Source organism: Dama dama, chromosome 6 (genome assembly GCF_033118175.1).
Source record: "Dama dama isolate Ldn47 chromosome 6, ASM3311817v1, whole genome shotgun sequence".
Classification (NCBI taxonomy): domain Eukaryota; kingdom Metazoa; phylum Chordata; class Mammalia; order Artiodactyla; family Cervidae; genus Dama; species Dama dama.
This window is the reverse complement of record NC_083686.1, coordinates 35893760-35911562: the sequence shown is the minus strand read 5'-3', so window position 1 is coordinate 35911562 and position 17803 is coordinate 35893760. Positions and strand designations below refer to the sequence as shown.

The following is a 17803-nucleotide window of genomic DNA, read 5'->3' as shown; positions in this document are numbered from 1 at the left end:
GATGGATATAAGTTTGAGCATGCTCTGGGAGCTGATGATGGACAGGGAAGCCTAGTGTGCTGCAGTCCAGGGGTCGCAAAGAGGCAGACATGACTGAGTGACTGAACTGAACTTAAAGGCTTAAGGTAGAGAAGACTGAAGGGACAATATTGCAGGAAGTGAAAACTGATTTTTATATTACATTAAGATTTGTATTATCTTTCTAACACAAATTTTTGGTGCATGTTTTTACTTCCTGGGGGTCTTCATTTTGCATTATAAGAAACAAAGGAGTGATAGAATTTATATTTTTGCTAAAATTTGTATAATGGCAGATTCTAAGCTCCACATAGTCCTAAATTATACATAAACATGTGATTTCTATTTATGTATATTTACAGTGCATCTTCCCAGATAGCTCAGTGAGTAAAAAATCTATCTGCAATGCAGAAGACACAAGAGACTCAGGTTCAACTCCTGGGCTGGGAAGATCCTCTGGAGAAGGGCATGGCAACCCACTCCAGTATTCTTGCCTGAAGAATCCCATGGACAGCAGAGCCTGGCAGACTACAATCCATAGGACCACAAAGAATCAGACAGGACTGAAGTGACTGGGCCGAGCACAGTACAGCATATTGTTTCATTTTTTCTGCTCCAAAAATGAAGCTATTTGCATGGCTACATGATAAGAGCTCAAAAGTTTGGAGTCAATCATTATTTGAAGATCATGCTACCCTTAAAATATTTTGGTTGACTACTATTCAGATACCTACAAGAATATCTTCAGTTCCCTCATTCAGTCATGTCTGCCTCTTTGCGACCCCTGGACTGCAGCACACTAGGCTTCCCTTTCCATCACCAACTCCCAGAGCATGCTCAAACTCATATGCATCGAGTCAGTGATGTCATGCAAACATCTCACCCCTTGTCATCCCCTTCTCCTTCTGCCTTCAATTTTTCCCAGCATCAGGGTCTTTTCAAATGAGTCACCTCTTCGCACCAGGTGGCCAAAGTATTGGAGTTTCAACTTCAGCATCAGTCCTTCCAATGAACATTCAGGACTGATTTCCTTTAGGATTCACTGGTTTGATTTCATTGCTGTCCAAGGGACTCTCAAGAGTCTTCTCTAACACCACAGTTCAAAAACATCAATACTTCGGCGCTCAGCTTTCTTTATAGCCCAACTTTCACATCCATACATGACTACTGAAAAAACTATAGCTTTGCCTAGACAGACCTTTTTTGGCAAAGTAATGTCTCTGCTTTTTAATATGCTGTCTAGTTTGGTCATAACTTTTCTTCCAAGGAGCAAGCGTCTTTTAATTTCATGGCTGCAGTCACCATCTGCAGTGATTTTGGAGCCCCCCAAAATAAAATCTGTCAGTTTCCATTGTTTCCCCATCTATTTGCCATGAAATGATGGGACCGGATGCCATGATCATCATTTTTTAATGTTGAGTTTTAAGCCATCTTTTCCACTCTCCTCTTTAACCTTCTTCAAGAAGTTCTTTACTTCTTTGCTTTCTGCCATAAGGGTGGTGTCATCTGGGTATCTGCGGTTATTGATATTTCTCCTGGCAATCTTGATTCTAGCTTATGTTCGTCCATCCTGGCATTTCTCATGATGTACTCTGCATATAAGTTAAACACATGTCTTGAAGAATTTTCCACAGTTTGTTGTGATCCACACAGTCAAAGGCTTTGGCGTAGTCAATAAAACAGAAGTAGATGTTTTTCTGGTATTCTCTTGCTTTTTTGAGGATTCAACAGATGTTGGAACTGTGATCTCTGCTTCTTCTGCCTTTTCTAAATGCAGCTTGAACATCTGAATTTCATGATTCATGTACCGTTGAAGCCTTTAGCCTTAATTACCTTAAGCCTTTTGATAATTTAAAATATATTTTATTTTTCTCATTTATTTTTATTAGTTGGAGGCTAATTACTTTATAATATTGTAGTGGTTTTTGCCATACATTGACATGAATCAGCCATGGATTTACATGTGTTCCCCATCCCTATCCCCCCTCCCACCTCCCTCTCCACCCAATCCCTCTGGGTCTTCCCAGTGCACCAGCCCTGAGCACTTGTCTCTTGCATCCAACCTGGGCTGGTGATCAGTTTCACCCTTGATAATATACATGTTTCGATGCTGTTATCTCTAAACATCCCACCCTAATGAGATGGATGAAACTGGAGCCCATTATACAGAGTGAAATAAGCCAGAAAGATAAAGACCAATACAGTATACTAATGCATATATATGGAATTTAGAAAGATGGTAACGATAACCCTATATGCAAAACAGAAAAAGAGACACAGATGTAAAATATATTTTAAATTAAGCCTTTAGATAATTTAAATTACCTTTTAAAAATAGAATGCTCATTTCTTAATGTTGCCTTAAATTATCACTCATTTTTAAAATATTATAATATAAGAGATAGTTACAGGAAAGAAAGTTGTCACTAGATAACTTGAGCACTGAAGTCAGTAAAAGAAACAATTAAATCTGTTATATTTAAGTAACATTAAGATCACAGCAACAAGTCAGTTAATGATTTTGACAGTTACTTTTCAAGCTACTAAAACGTACAATAAAATGTTCATCTGGACAAGGTACATACTTAAAATACAATTTCCTTTAATTTCTTTGAAAAAAAATAATAAGAGCCTAAAAATTTCACACCAAAAATATTTCCCAGAAATACATTTTGTAAGCACAGGCTTTATCTATTTCGTTTGAACCGTTAGAATATGAAAGAACCAAAAATTGCCTCACTGTGAGCTTTCTGTTAATTACTACAGCGTGCACATTTCCAGATTTTGTTGACTTTAGCTAAGCCACTCCATCATTTTTCTGCCTGGTCTTGTGTATTGTTTGACCAAGCAGATTACAGTAACCTTAAACTTACCTGTCAGGCTTTCAGATACCCTCAGTAACAGCTCTCAAAGTCACAAGTAAGTTTTAAGTTTCTGATGGGACTTCCCCACAGTTCCTCTGATCACAGTCTCACCTACCTGCTAAGCCCTCCTCCTTATGTGCTCCTTAGATAAGTTCCCCACAGGTTTTACCAAAGCCCCACTATTTTGGTTTGAATTGACCACTCTGGCTTTAGTGCAGAAACCCCAAATTATTCCATTCATGGACCATAATGAAGGCATGTGCCCGGGTCCTGTCTCTCTTTCATTGTACTCTGCACTGTAGTCCCTTGATGCCTGCTGGATTCCTCTTCAAGGGCCTGTAAATACTAAACTGTATTTCAGTTTCCCTCCTGGTCTTTTGAATCTCATCTTACCATCTGGCACCATGTGCTCCACATAAATAGTGTTAATTTGACTAATTCATAACATATTTACATCTAGAGAGATTGTCTTAATTCATTACAAATCCAAACAGCAAAATCCTAGTGAAACAATATTAAACTGAAATAAAATGGCAATAATATATTCCTTTCACTTGTAATATCACATCCTATTCTATTGAAACTGGACGCATAAATCTGTCTAACCTCTGTGGGCTGTACTACATTTGATAGAAACTACTGTATGTTCTGCTGAAGCTGAAATTCCAGTACTTTGGCCAGTTCATGTGAAGAGTTGACTCATTGGATAAAGCCCTGATGCTGGGAGGGATTGGGGGCAGGAGGAGAAGGGGACGACAGAGGATGAGATGGTTGGATGGCATCACCGACTCGATGGACATGGGTTTGAGTAAACTCTGGGAGTTGGTGATGGACAGGGAGGCCTGGCGTGCTGCGATTCATGGAGTCACAAAGAGTCGGACACGACTAAGTGACTGAACTGAACTGAACTGTATGTTCACTGCATAATTATTGTATTCTGTTATATGAATGGTATTCAGTCAAGATTAACTTAGAAATATATATGTATATATATATATATATATATATATATTGCTTAAAAGTTCAAGTGTAACCTAAAGATGTGCCCAATGATTTATATTTATTTGAATTGTTTTGTATTTATTCCTCAAACTTGGGGAATATACATATATATGAGAAAAAATAATACTTTCCTTACAACATAAACCTGTTGTTAAGCCTTCCTTTATTTTATGGGTTTTTTAGTATATTCAATTGATTTGAGAATTCTCATAGTACTAAATTTGTAAATTTTGTTACCTGTGTCCTACTTTATTCAAGGCAGTGAGCCATAGCCATTTCCTTCTGGTAATACCTCATGGAATGTGGTATATGTTCAGGTGTCTCCAATCAGATAACTTGTGTCAGTTAAGTATAAGGGAAAAGAAACAAGGCCATTGCCCAATGTCCCAAGTCAGTTACATGTGAGAGGTGGCTGAGTATCCTCAAAGCCTAAGCAGATCCCCTGATGCCAAGTCATCTCTCATGTTGGTCCTGAACAGGTTGAGAAAATATTTACTTCTCAGTTTTACTGCACTCTCCGTTTTCAGTCTTTCTACTATTCATTCTATCTTCCACAAGGTTGCCAGATTTAATTTTCCAGTTGGCAGATCTGAAAACATTATCCCTCTGGTTTGAAAGCGAATAAGAAGTCCAGATGCCTTGCAAGGCATGGAGGCCTCCACCCATACCATCAGTCTCACCCACACGATCTACTCTTTGTTTTCTCCGTTCATTCCTTTCTGCAGCATCACACCATGAACTTAAAAACATAGGGCCAGAAACCTTGCTTATTACTTTTCTGTCTCTTTGCCTTTGTTATGCTAACTATTCTTCTGAGAGGATGTTCTTTCTATCCTACATATTGGAATGTATTATACAATACATATTTTTAAAAAATATCTGTGAGTCCCTCCTTCCAATGAATTTAGTTTTCTCATCCTCACACCTAAACACCCCTCGGATGAGAAGTATTCTTTTCTCAACTTTCTTAGTATAATCTGAGCTAAACTCTCCTATGTTTTTTGCCATATTATAATTCATTTTAACATGTCTAATCTCTCTCCTGCATATCAGAGTAAAGAAATGTGTTTAATTTTCAACCCTATGTAACTAACCTAAAATATAGTAGCCACTCATAAAGTAACTTTGTCTAATTTGAATAGCAAAGTAGCTATAACCCTCTCAACTTTACACATCTTGCTAAAATATAGTCATCATTTCACAGCTATGTTCTGTGAAGAAAATGGTGTCTGTCTTATTAAACATATGATTCCTGCTATTAACTTTCTTAATTCCATCTTGAATTAATAGAAAATAGATTCTGTTTTAATTGCACAGTATAATCCTCCAAACTTTCTTCCTTAAATTGTTAGCATTTCTTTTTTCATCTGATATTTAATTTTCCGAGAGAAACATGATTCATTTACTTGTATTTGTCTAAAATTTTGTCATGTTGACCATAAGTTTTGTTCTATATTTGCAACACAAACCTTTTAGAGTTATTATTTTACTTTGCCTTTCAAGAAACTGTGATCTTTAGAAAGAAATCCAGGAAGAACCTGAATATGGCATGTTCTAATTTTGCATCCAAGATACATATGTTGTAAAATAACATTTAGGTCATTTGATCTGCTTGAATGATGGCAGTGTTGAAAAGGTCGTTTTCACGTCATCTTTTTTAGTGCTTCTCAAACTATGTAGGATAAAGTATCACTTCTGAAAAATTTCTACTTTGTTGTGGACTAATGCATTTGTAAAATACAATGATATTAAGTCGCTATAAAATTAAATACTGATATACCAGATACAATCCTCATTTTAAAAAGATTATTTGATTGAACAAGCACAAAATTAATTTTTCAAATTGTTAAGATAAGTACAAATGCTCCGTCCCAACTACTAGCCTATATAATGTACATAATGGAGATTTCAACTAATTATTACTGGAACAAAGAACACATCTGCTTATAGGATATAATACTGGCAAGTGAAATGGTTGTTATCTCAGTTGGACCATGAAGGATGAATGTGAATTAGACATAAGATTGTGACAGTACACTCCAGGGAGATGAATAAAATTTGATCAAAAGTGAAATGATACAAATTACAAGACTCTTTGGGATAGCTGAGTAGTATAGAATATTGAAACATGGAGTAATAAAGAATAGGTAGAAGATAATCCCAAGGATGTGAATTGAACTAACTAAGAGTATAAAGTTGAAGAATAGAGTTGGGACAAGTACATTTTTCAAGAGCACCCCCCCCCCCACCCCACACCCCCCACCCACCCCCCTCCCCGCAAAGGAAGGGCCTTTCAGGAAACTCAAATTTTTATTCTCCATTGCTTGGCAGTCCCATTCCAGACTAGATTCCCCCCAAATCACTATATCTATAGTGGTCTCATTAAACTCAGCAATTAATGCTACAAACTTTAATATATGGGACACTTACAGTATTCCTGTTTTTCTTAGCTGCATTTGACTCTACTGATCTCTCATTTCTCAAATCAATGTTTTTCTTAGTCTTCTGTTATATAACATTTGACATATTTCTTCTAAATCTCTGGAGCCTTCACTTCATTTATATCTTTATTTAAAATCTTCTTCATCTCTTTATTTAAAATCTTTACATTTTGGAATTCCTTAGTTTTCTACAGTTGATTCTTTTCCCTTCCAGTCTATCACATTGTTCTTTCTTAATTTTGTCTTCTCTACTCCAAAGGCTGCAAAGACTACCTATATGATTCTAATCCGCAAGTTAATATATTTCATTTGAACCACTGTCCTGAGTTCTACATCTTTACACACAACTGCTTACTGGTTATCTCACAAAGATCTCCAGTTTAAAATGTACAAACCTGAGTGTTTGCTTCCTCCCTTACTCTCATATAGTCTGAAAAATAATAAGAAAGCAAACTAATTACAAACATAAAAATCCACAATAAACATTCAATCAGTTCAATCGCTCAGTTGTGTTCTACCCTTTGCGACCCCGTAGACTGCAGCGCAGCAGGCTTCCCTGTCCATCACCAACTCAAGAGCATGCCCAAACTCATGTCCATCCAGCCGGTGATACCATCCAATCATCTCATCCTCTGTCATCCCCTTCTGCTCCTGCCTTCAATCTTTCCCAGCATCAGAGTCTTTTCCAAAGAGTCAGTTCTTCACATCAGGTGGCCAAAGTATTGGAGCTTCAGCTGATGAGTCATTATAATGCAAACTGAAGACCTCCAGGAAGTACAAATTGATGAGTCATTCCAGTGAAAACCCAGGACTGATTTCCTTTAGATTTGAATGGTTGGATCTCCTTGCAGTCCAAGGGACTCTCAAGAGTCTTCTCCAACACCACAGTTCAAAAGCATCAATTCTTCAGTGTTCAGCTTTTTTATAGTCCAAGTTTCACATCCATACATGATTACTGGAAAAATTTTAACTTGGTCTAGAAGGACCTTTGCTGGCAAACTAATGTCTCTGCTTTTTAATAAGCTGTGTAGGTTGGTCAGAGCTTTTCTTCCAAGGAGCAAGTGTCTTTTAATTTCATTGCTGCAGTCACCATGCAGTGATTTTGGAGCCCAAGAAAATAAAGTCTGTCACTGTCTCCATTGTTTCTCTATCTATTTGCTATGAAGTGATGGGGCTTGATGCCATGATCTTTGTTTTTTGAAAGTTGAATTTTAAGCCAGTTTTTCACTCTCCCCTTTCACTTCATCAAAAGACTCTTTAGTTCCTCCTCACTTTCTGCCAAAAGGGTGGTTTCATGTGAATATCTGAGCTTCCCACAATCTTTATTTCAGCTGTGCTTCTTCCAGTCCAGCATTTCTCATGATGTACTCTGCATATAAGTTAAATAAGCAGGGTGACACTATACAGCCTTGACGTACTCTTTTCCCTATTTGGAGCCAGTCTGTGGTTCCATGTCTGATTCTAACTGTTGCTTCTTGACCTGCATAGAGATTTCTCAGGAGGCAGGTAAAGTGGTCTGGTATTCCTATCTCTTGAAGAATTTTCCACAGTTTGTTTTGATGTACACAGTCAAAGGCTTTGGTGTAATCGGTAAAGCAAAGTAGATGCTTTTCTGGAACTTTCTTGCTTTTTCAATGATTCTAGCAGATGTTGGCAATTTGATTTCTGGTTCCTCTGCTTCTTCTAAATTCAGCTTGAACTTGTGTAAGGTCTTGATTCGAGTACTGTTGAAGCTTGGCTTGGAGAATTTTAAGCATTACTTTGTTAGTGTGTGAGATGAGTGCTATTGTTCAGTAGTTTGAATATTCTTTGGCATTGCCCTTCTTTGGTATTGGAATAAAAACTGGCCTCTTCGAGTCCTGTGGCCACTGCTGAGTTTTCCAAATTTGATGGCATATTGAGTGCAGCACTTCCACAGCATCATCTTTTAGGATTTGAAATAGCTCAACCGGAATTCCATCAGCTCCGGTTGCTTTCTTCCTAGTGATGCTTCCTAATGCCCATGTGACTTCGCATTCCAGAATGTCTGGCTCTAGGTGAGTGATCACACCATTGTGATTATCTAGGTCATGAAGATCTTTTTTTTATAGTTCTTCTGTGTATTCTTGCCACCTCTTCTTAATATCTTCTGCTTCTGCTAGGTCCATACTGTTTCTGTCTTTTAGTGTGTCCCTCTTTGCATGAAATGTTCCCTCTGTGTCTCTAATTTTCATGAAGAGATCTCTAGTCTTTCCCATTCTGTTGTTTTCCTCTATTTCTTTGCATTGATTACTGAGGAAGGTTTTCTTATCTCTCCTTGCTATTCTTCGGAACTCTGCATTCAAATGGGTATGTATTTCTTTTTCTGCTTGCCTTTAGCATCTCTTATTTTCCCAGCTATTTGTAAGGCCTCCTCAGACAACCATTTTGCCTTTTTGCATTTCTTCTTCTTGGGGATGGTCTTGATCACTGCCTCCTCTACAATGTCATAAGCATCCATCTATAGTTCTTCAGGCACTCCATCAGATCTAATTCCTTGAATCTATTTGGCTCTTCCAATGTATTATTGTAAGGGATTTGCATCTTCAGGATCTTCAGTTGCTCAAACATCATTTTAACATCATATCTACACCTTCCTGTCCCTCATTCTTGACAACCAAACAACATGTATTGTTGTTTCTACACACTAAGTGTCTGTCTTATCCTCCTACTTCGCCCCATCTTATTCACTATCTGAGCCAAACATAAACACCATTTCTCCAGGAAGACTTTCCTGTCCAACAGACCAAGTAATCTTCCTATGTTTACCACCTCGAATTACCTTGTTTTTCCTCTCACATTGTATATATTTTTGCATGTAAAATTACTTTTACAGTGGTCATCTTCCACAGGAGAGAATTAAATCAATGAAATTAGAAATTGTATCTGTTTGTGTTAATGTATTATCTTGAAAAGGTAATAGAACACTGGACAATATATCAATAAATATCTTTTGAATTGATGGATACTTGATTGTGATACTATAAAATATCAAAATACAGAGTAAGAAAATGACTGAATCAGGTAAATTTCAACCATTTTATTTCTAGAGGCACCCTCTGAAACCTAATCATCTATGTTTACTTCCTAAATGGAGTATAATGACCTCAGGTATTAGGAGATAAAAATGACATCTTAGCCTTACAGTAAACAGAAACAATTCTCTTTGATGGTGATACAATTGGAAAATTGAAATGTGTAGGCATAAATTAGTTAAGTATTTACAACAGTGTATATTTGTTTTGTAAATGTCATTCATGAATAGTTTTCTAGAGTACATTAATTTTTTTCTCTACTATTAAAGTGACAGGAAATGCTTGTACATCTATTGACATCTCTCATGGTATAACATAGTATAAGTAAGTATGCATATTATTTGGAGTATGAGAGTGGGATGCAGACTTTAGAAATTGATTCTGCATCAATGGGTCCCTGTGACTATGCTTTCTAATTCTAGTGCTTCTTAATCAGTCGTGTCTGACTCTTTGCAATCCCATGGACCATACAGTCCATGGAATTCTCCAGGCCAGAATACTGGAGTGAGTAGCCTTTCCCTTTCCCAGGGGATCTTCCCAACCCAGGGATCGAACCCAGGTCTCCCACATTGTAGGCGAATTCCTTACCAGCTGAGCCACAATGGAAGCCCAAGAATACTGGATTGGTTAGCCTATCCCTTCTCTAGGATATCTTCCTGACCCAGAAATCCAACTGGGGTCTCCTGCATTGCAGGCAGATTCTTTATCAACTGAGCTATCAGGGGAGCCCTTACTAATCATTTCAGAAAGGAATAATAATAACTATCATTGAAATGCCTAAAATTTTACAGTCATAATAAAAAAGTATCAAGTCATTTTCCCACTTCAGTGGAATAATATTTTAAAATGTATTGCCACTATCTAAAATGATGTTCATTTGCAGACAAATAACTGTGTGACAAACATGGTACAACATTTTGCATAGAAATATAAAATCCACAGATACTCCTGGAAGATAGATGTTTACCCTACTTAGGTTTGATATTTACCCTACTTGGAAAACCAAGAATCAGAATAGTTAAGTAATATGTTAAGGTGATAAGACAATGATTTGCAAAGCTCAAATGCAGATACAAACATATCTGACTTCAGGGCATAAATCATTGCACTAAATTATCTCTTTAAGCACATTATATATTTGGACTACATATCATGAACAAATATACATGATAGGTCTACCTTTTCTGAGAGAAATATAAGTCAGGGCAGAAAATATTAAACAATGATTATTTTGAAATCAGAACTGCATGCTGCATTACGGAATTCTCAGTTAAGAAGAGTGGGCACTGGGAATCCTGTGGGTTCATACAAAATGATTATGCTAATTACCTCTTTTGGGAGGAACCATTCATCTCAATTTCTTAATTTTTTTTTTTTTACTCATTATACTTTTTTTTTTAACTTAGTGCAAAAAAAAAAAAAAGATATTGCACTAAGTCAATTTCTTAATTTTTAAAAGTAAGAACATTTAAAACATACTTTGTCTTTATTATTAAAAAAATTTTAAATATTTTTAATTTCTAGGTTTGAATATTAACTAATATTGTTTTATGTATATATATCTTTACCATCTGAGCCACCAGGGAAGACCATAAATATGTTTTAATATGCTTAAGAGTCTTTCTTTATGTTAAGTGGAAAGGCAAGTAGACATCCTTGTAAAATAGATCCAATGGCCTGAAACACATTTGCTGGAAGTCAGATGCCTCAATCATGAAATTAAATAGAAAATGAGAATTTTGGCTAATAAAGGTCAATAATTTTCCACATAATAATGTATGATAGTTAAGAGCAAGCCACAGAATGTATATTGGCCAGATTCAAAGGTTGGTTCTAAAATGCACTAAGTTCTTCTTTTCAACTCTCTGTGCCAATTTTTCTTTATCTATACAGGGGAAGAAGGTTAATAATATCTAGATATTTTTCTAGAAAAAGATAATAAGGGAAAGATATATTGGACTATATGCAAGGAAAAAGAAAAAAAAAGGACAAATTTATACTGAAATATGGTATATTTGAGTTCAAAAGTCATAAACTTTCAATTATATGATGCCACATCATAAGAAATAGAATGGAGGGGATGGAAGTGGAGAGGAGAAAAAAGAGAGCAGGGATGTGAAGAAGAGAGTGAAAAAATAGAGGAGAAAAGAGGAATAGAAAACAAGAGAAGGAGAAAGAAGAGGAGGAATGGAAGAACAGGAAGATATTTGTACTTGCATATGCATGAAATTCTGAAAACTGCCATTAGACCATTTTAAGGCAAGTGTCATTCTCATTTTACAGATTAGCAAATTAAGGCACAAATATGCTAAATTACATATCCAAGATAAAATGTTAAAAGTGGCAAAGTCAGACATTAAGAATTCTCAAATTTTCTAACTTAAGTATTAAAAGTACAATTTTTATGAAATCTTACTAGCCTATTATTTTCTCCACAGTTTTCTAGTGAACACTAGTATTTCTGTCTGTCAAAGGATTGGTGAATTACTGAGTATTTTATTCATAAGAAGTCTTTAAAAAGTTTTTGACAATTTTACATAGATATACAAAATAGGAGATAGACGTCTCTTGAAGTCAAGTTCCTTGGAGAAAAGATTAAAGAAAAAAGAATGTGATGATATTGGAAATGTTAACGAGCCTAGCTTTTTAGAGTTCTTTCCATGCTCTTGAATCATTCACTTGTCACCAGATAAGCTTCTGACATTAAAAAAAAAAAAAAAATAGAAGTGAGATAGGAATAGTTAGCAACTAGAAATTACTCATTGTTAACTTTAAAAATGTACTTTTCATGTGTATTTTTAATGTTCCAAAAATACATAGAATGATACTTAACAATATTTTTAAAATCTTTTCTTTTATCATTCTTTATAGTCATACTTGGCTTCCCAAGTAGTTTACTATTATGTTAAACAGCCTGCCTCCCAGTGAAGGAGATGTAAAATACACAGGTTCAATCCTTGGGTGGGAAAGATGCCCTGGAGGAGGGCATGGCAACCCACTCCAGTATTCTGGAAAATCCCTTGGATAAAGGAGCCTGTAGAGGTACAGTCCACAGGGTCACAAAGAGTCAGAGACCACTGAAGCGACTTAGTGCACACGCACACACACGGATAGTCATATTGGGCTTTTCCGGTGGCTCAATGGTAAAGAATCTGCCTGCCAGTGCAGAAGACACAGGTTCCATCCCTGAGTCAGGAAGATACCCTGGAGAAGAAAATGGCAACCCAATCCAGTATTTTTGTATGGAAAATCTCATGGACAGAGGAGCCTGATGGGCTATAGCACATGGGGTTGCAAAAAGAGTCGGAAAGGACTTAGCCACTAAAAGACAACAAGATAGTCAAATTATCTTCAGTTTAAATATTCATGGGAAATAACTATACCAATTAAATATTCCCATATGCATTGCCTTTTTATGAAAGGCTTGTTAGCTTCTATAATCAGAACATGACTATTTGTTAGTAAATTATACACAATACAAAGTTAAATTCTATACATCTTTTTGGGAGCAAACCAAGAGTAATTTGGGCATTCAGTGAAATGATTTAATTAAATGATTTTCTATAAATATATTTACATTTATTTAATTTGTAATTAGAGTTAAGTAAGTGTTAGTCACTCTGTCATGCCCAACTCTTTATGGCCCCATGGACTACAGCTCACCAGGCTCCTCTGTCCATGAGATTTTCCAGGCAAGGGTACTAGAGTGGGTTGCCATTTCCTTCTCCAGGGGATCTTCCCAAACCAGGGATTGAACCTGCATCTCCTGCATTGCAGGCAGATTCTTTACCAACTGAGCTACAAGGGAAGCCCAAATTAGATTGAGAAAATAGTAAAAAACAGTATTTTCAACCATACTCCTCCATCCCAAAACTACCACTGCTAAACATGAGTGCATTGTCAGATCCACATATCTCTTGAACAGGCATTGAGTTATTCAATAAATAATTGAATAAAGTTCTTTCTTTGGACCAAGCACTGTTTTAAATGTTATAGACACAGGAGTGGAAAACAAACAAACAAACAAACAAAAAACAAACCCTTAACTTTGTGAAGCTAGCATAATAGGGTTAGGCCAGATAATAAACAAAATGAAAAAAGGAAAATAAACAATATGTTAAATAGTACTAGGTTTTACTAAAGAAGTAGAACAGGGAAGGGTAATAGAAAACAATGGCAGATTTTGCAGGTTTAAGTAGGTAGTCAGGAAAGGACCCAAGGAAAAAGTGACAGGAAGTAAAGACCCAAAGGAACACATTGACTAGTTATGAGTGGAGAATGATGTTCTCTGACATGGGTTAACAGTCTCATTCTGGTAGCTATGTAGAGAATACATGGAATATGCTAAGGACGGAGCAGAGGAAAGATTTAGGAGTGCTGGTGGGAAAGGCAGTGAAAATTTGTTAGTCTGGATATATTTTAAAGTATCATGATGAAGATGGATTGTATGTGGCCTATGAGATGAAGAGGCCAGTCATGATGCCTCTAAATGTTTGGCTTGAACTATTTGAAGGGTGTAGTTGCTATTTGTTGATTTGGAAAACTCTGTGGAAAAATTTTCAGGGAAGACCAAATGCTCAGTTTTAGATACTTCAGTTTGAGATTCCTAGTAAAGATCCAAATAGCTGGATAGAGAGATGGATGAATACATAGCTACATAGATACATACATATATAGATATGTAGATAGACACAAAGATAAATGGATTTGCATTTCAGGGGAAAAGATAAGCTATGATTACATGTTTATGAGTCATCAATAGGCAGATGATATTTAAAGCTATAACACTCTGTAGGTAAATGATTAAACATGGAGAAAAGTCCTGATGACTGAGTTGGTGACAGTCCACATCTAATAAGTCAGTTAACAAAGAAGCAGCAAGAGAAAAGGAAGAAGTCAGCGACATTGGTTTTTTAAAACTGCATGTGTTTTCCTGGAACTCAAGTATCAAATATATTTTATGGAGGACAATGTACTTAACAGTGGCAAATGGTATCCGTGTGCTCAGTAAGTAAAGCCTGAGAATTGACCTTTGGATTTAGTGAGGTATTTATCACTGCCTCACTGGCGAACCTCAGCAAGTTCGTGTTCTGAGAAGTGATGGAGGCAAATGCCTGAACGCAGTGGGTTTAAAATAGAATGAAAAAAGGAAAATGTGTACAGACATCATGACCACGATGAAAGTAATTAGAAAAATGAGATAGAAACTGGAGTATATAATAGAAGGATTTGTGTTTCCTGGGGTGTTTGTGTTTGTGTGTGTGAATAAAAGAACGTGATTCAATATGTTTTCTTTAATCCAAAGAATTCTTTTAATATTTTTATCTTATGAATACCTTGAGCAAATATTTTGCCCATTCCCCAGTTAAAGTTGTAATTTCTAGATGCAAACAAAATTTCTACTAGAGTTCAGCACATATTACTAAAATACATACATCCTATGCATATTTGAAAATTCATATATAACATAGTATAACAAATCATGTCAATAGGTAACTTTCAAGGGTTTCATCACTTATTTTTTCTTGGATTTGTAGGTATATTAAATTTCTCCCTCCAAATGATTATTAAGCTAAAAAACATTGCTTTTCCCTATTATGTTCAAGACACTATGCTAAATGTGTTACATATCTTATTCTTACTCTTCACCATAGGCTTATAAAATAGATTTTATTAACCTATGTTCTAAATAAGAGTCCTGGTGATCAGCACTTCAGTGATTTTCCTGAGTGTTTGATAGATATGACTGATATAGTAGGTATTTGGTCCCAATATATTTAGTTCCAAAATATATGACCTTTAACTTTTACTACTTTATAACTTTTATTACACTTACTGAAAGACAGAGACCAACTTTAAGTAACACGATTTTTACATACTAGGTAGAGCCAAGAGAGGCAGTTAACATGACCTACTATTAACATGGCTGTTAGCTTGTTTAAGAAAAAATTGTGTTAGACGGCAAACACTATTTTCTCATGTTTACAATCATAAATCAAACTAGCAAACTAATCCAGATTTTTTTTTCTTTATATGTCTTGCCATCATCATGAGACAATTTACCAAATTGCAAAACTAAAACAAGACAAAACAACACCCATTGTACTGACAAATCAAAGATTTGGATGCAAGTTACACATCAGATGGTGTTGATTGTGTGATAAAGGCTGTGAGGAATCCCAAATTAATCCTGTAGCTAGCCTACTGAGTTCCTCTAAAGATTTGCCATTGGAGATGCAATTACTGGGTCTCTTAGAGTTCAAATGTGAGATGCTGAAAACAAATCTTTATCTGAAAAGAATACTGGTTTTCTGCATGCTTAAATTTTGTGCAGTTTAACTAATACCTGAAAATGCAAGCTTTGTTTCTTAAAAATCTAAATAACAGGAAATTTAAATGTAGTAGGGAAATATTTCATTTTCTCATTACTTGATAATGAATTTCATGTCAAAGTTTCTACATATATCAGAAAAGACACAATAACATCTCATTTTAGAATTATGTTCTTTGGAAATCCTTGGCCAACATAATATCTATTCCATTTATTGTTTTATTCCACCTTAATTTCACTACATTTTCCTTGTAAGTTTTCAATTTTCAGTAGTGAGAACCTACAAACATCAACAACTCCTGAATAGTAATTTTATTTTCAAAATTTATCCTATTATTGTATGATATAAAAAATCAAACATTTTAATGAGATACTTAACTTGTAACATGCCTGAAGATTTTAAGTTAAAAATATATTATACATAATGCATATTTATAATTTATACATGACTCTAGTGGTACTATAGAGAAAGAATATGATTTAAAGTTCTGAAGTAAAGGTTTTGAATTTCATACATTCCACAATGACCTGCATGAACTTGTAAAAGTTCTCTTTCATTTCCACTTGTAAATAGAAGTATTTTCAAACTAATAGACTGTCACAGTGTTTAACTACTAAATAAGAAGGTATATATTATCTTCTTGGTAGTTAAAAGCAAGTAAATAGTTTCTCCTATTTTCCTCTTACCTAGAAACACAGCTAAAAAAAAGCATAGATAAATGCTTAAGCATAAAAAAAAAGCATAGATAAATGGAATCAGTGATTGAATTTTATTTTAGAATAGCAAAAAACTTGTGCAACATGTCTTTAGAGCAAAATAAATGTTTTATTAAAATGCTAGTCTTTCCCATAATAAATTGAAGTACTCATGTTTTTTGTTCAAACTTTAGAAAAACTGAAGATGATTGGAAGATTGCACATACACATCTATCTACAATGCACATATATATTTGTGTGTTATTTTTCTAACCTAGGAAGTATATATCTCATCTTGCCTTAGTGAAACACCAGTAATATGAGTGTAGAAGAATGATATATTAAGCAAGACATCCTTCTTAGGAACTCAGACTCTGTAGTTTTAAACAGTAATTTAAGTTCCTAAACACTGTAACACTGTAGGCAATTAAATAAATTCTAAACAATTTTCAAATGGCTGGATTTTATCCCATATGCTAAATATTATTTCAATAACTTTAGTGCCTTTTGCCTGCTGCTTTCTACAAACACTATTAAAACTATGGAAATTTGAATATGCAAGGAAGTGAATGAAGAGAAAAACCTAAGCAAATGTCATGTAGGCTGAGAAGGTGAGCACTGAAATTTTACCTCTTGACAATGCCCCCAATGTTAGGAAAAAAAAACAGAACCTTATAATTTTTAGCTACCCTTTAAATTGAATATGAAGGATCCAGTGGATATCTTTTACAGAAAAAAAGTATGCAAAGCATACTTTAAAGTATATACTAAAGTATCCACCCAACTCATCATAAAATTGGTATGAAAACCCCAAAATATATTTTGGTATAGTCTTTTTCAGCATCAATCAAGTGATCAATGATCTTTGAGGCAGAAAAGAGAAATTCAAATAAATAAAGAAAACTCACCTTGTCCACAATACATATCTGCTTTTTGGTTTGAGCATCAAGTATTTCAATCTCAAAGTGAGTAGTTTTTGAATGTTTAACTGCTGACGCTGATTTTAGAGGGCCTGCTGAGAGTATAAATTGCGACAAAAAATGAAAATTTCTCATGTCATCCTTCAGTGTGGACCGTGTAGCTCCTGGAGAAATCCTGCGTTCTGAAGCAAGAGACTTGTACCTTTTGAACATTGTGCGAACTACCAGGAGAAACTATCTTGTCAACAGGAGACACATGCAAGTGTGTTCCCTTCAAACAAGTTAAATACTGCTGGTGAAACCTGGAAAGGTCAAGTGGCATGCCATTCCAAGAGTTCAGTTTTATTTAGCAGCCTTGAAAACAATGACTGATCTCTTTCTATATATAACACACTATTGTGAATTGCTGCAGTGTAGATTACCAGCATTCAAATTATTTCTTGCTTTCTCCTTTTATCTCAGGTTCTTAATATGGCCA

General features: G+C 35.3%; 1 protein-coding gene across 1 annotated transcript in view; it reads right to left on the bottom strand.

Moving 5' to 3' along the window:
- Nucleotides 1-17538, bottom strand: part of TECRL (trans-2,3-enoyl-CoA reductase like) — a 147978-nt gene extending 130440 nt beyond the window's left edge. The window contains exon 1 of the mRNA XM_061145267.1: nucleotides 17314-17538. Within this exon, the coding sequence (XP_061001250.1) occupies nucleotides 17314-17538 (225 nt within the window). The remainder of the gene's footprint in view (nucleotides 1-17313) is intronic.
- Between the last annotated feature and the right edge of the window lie 265 nt (nucleotides 17539-17803).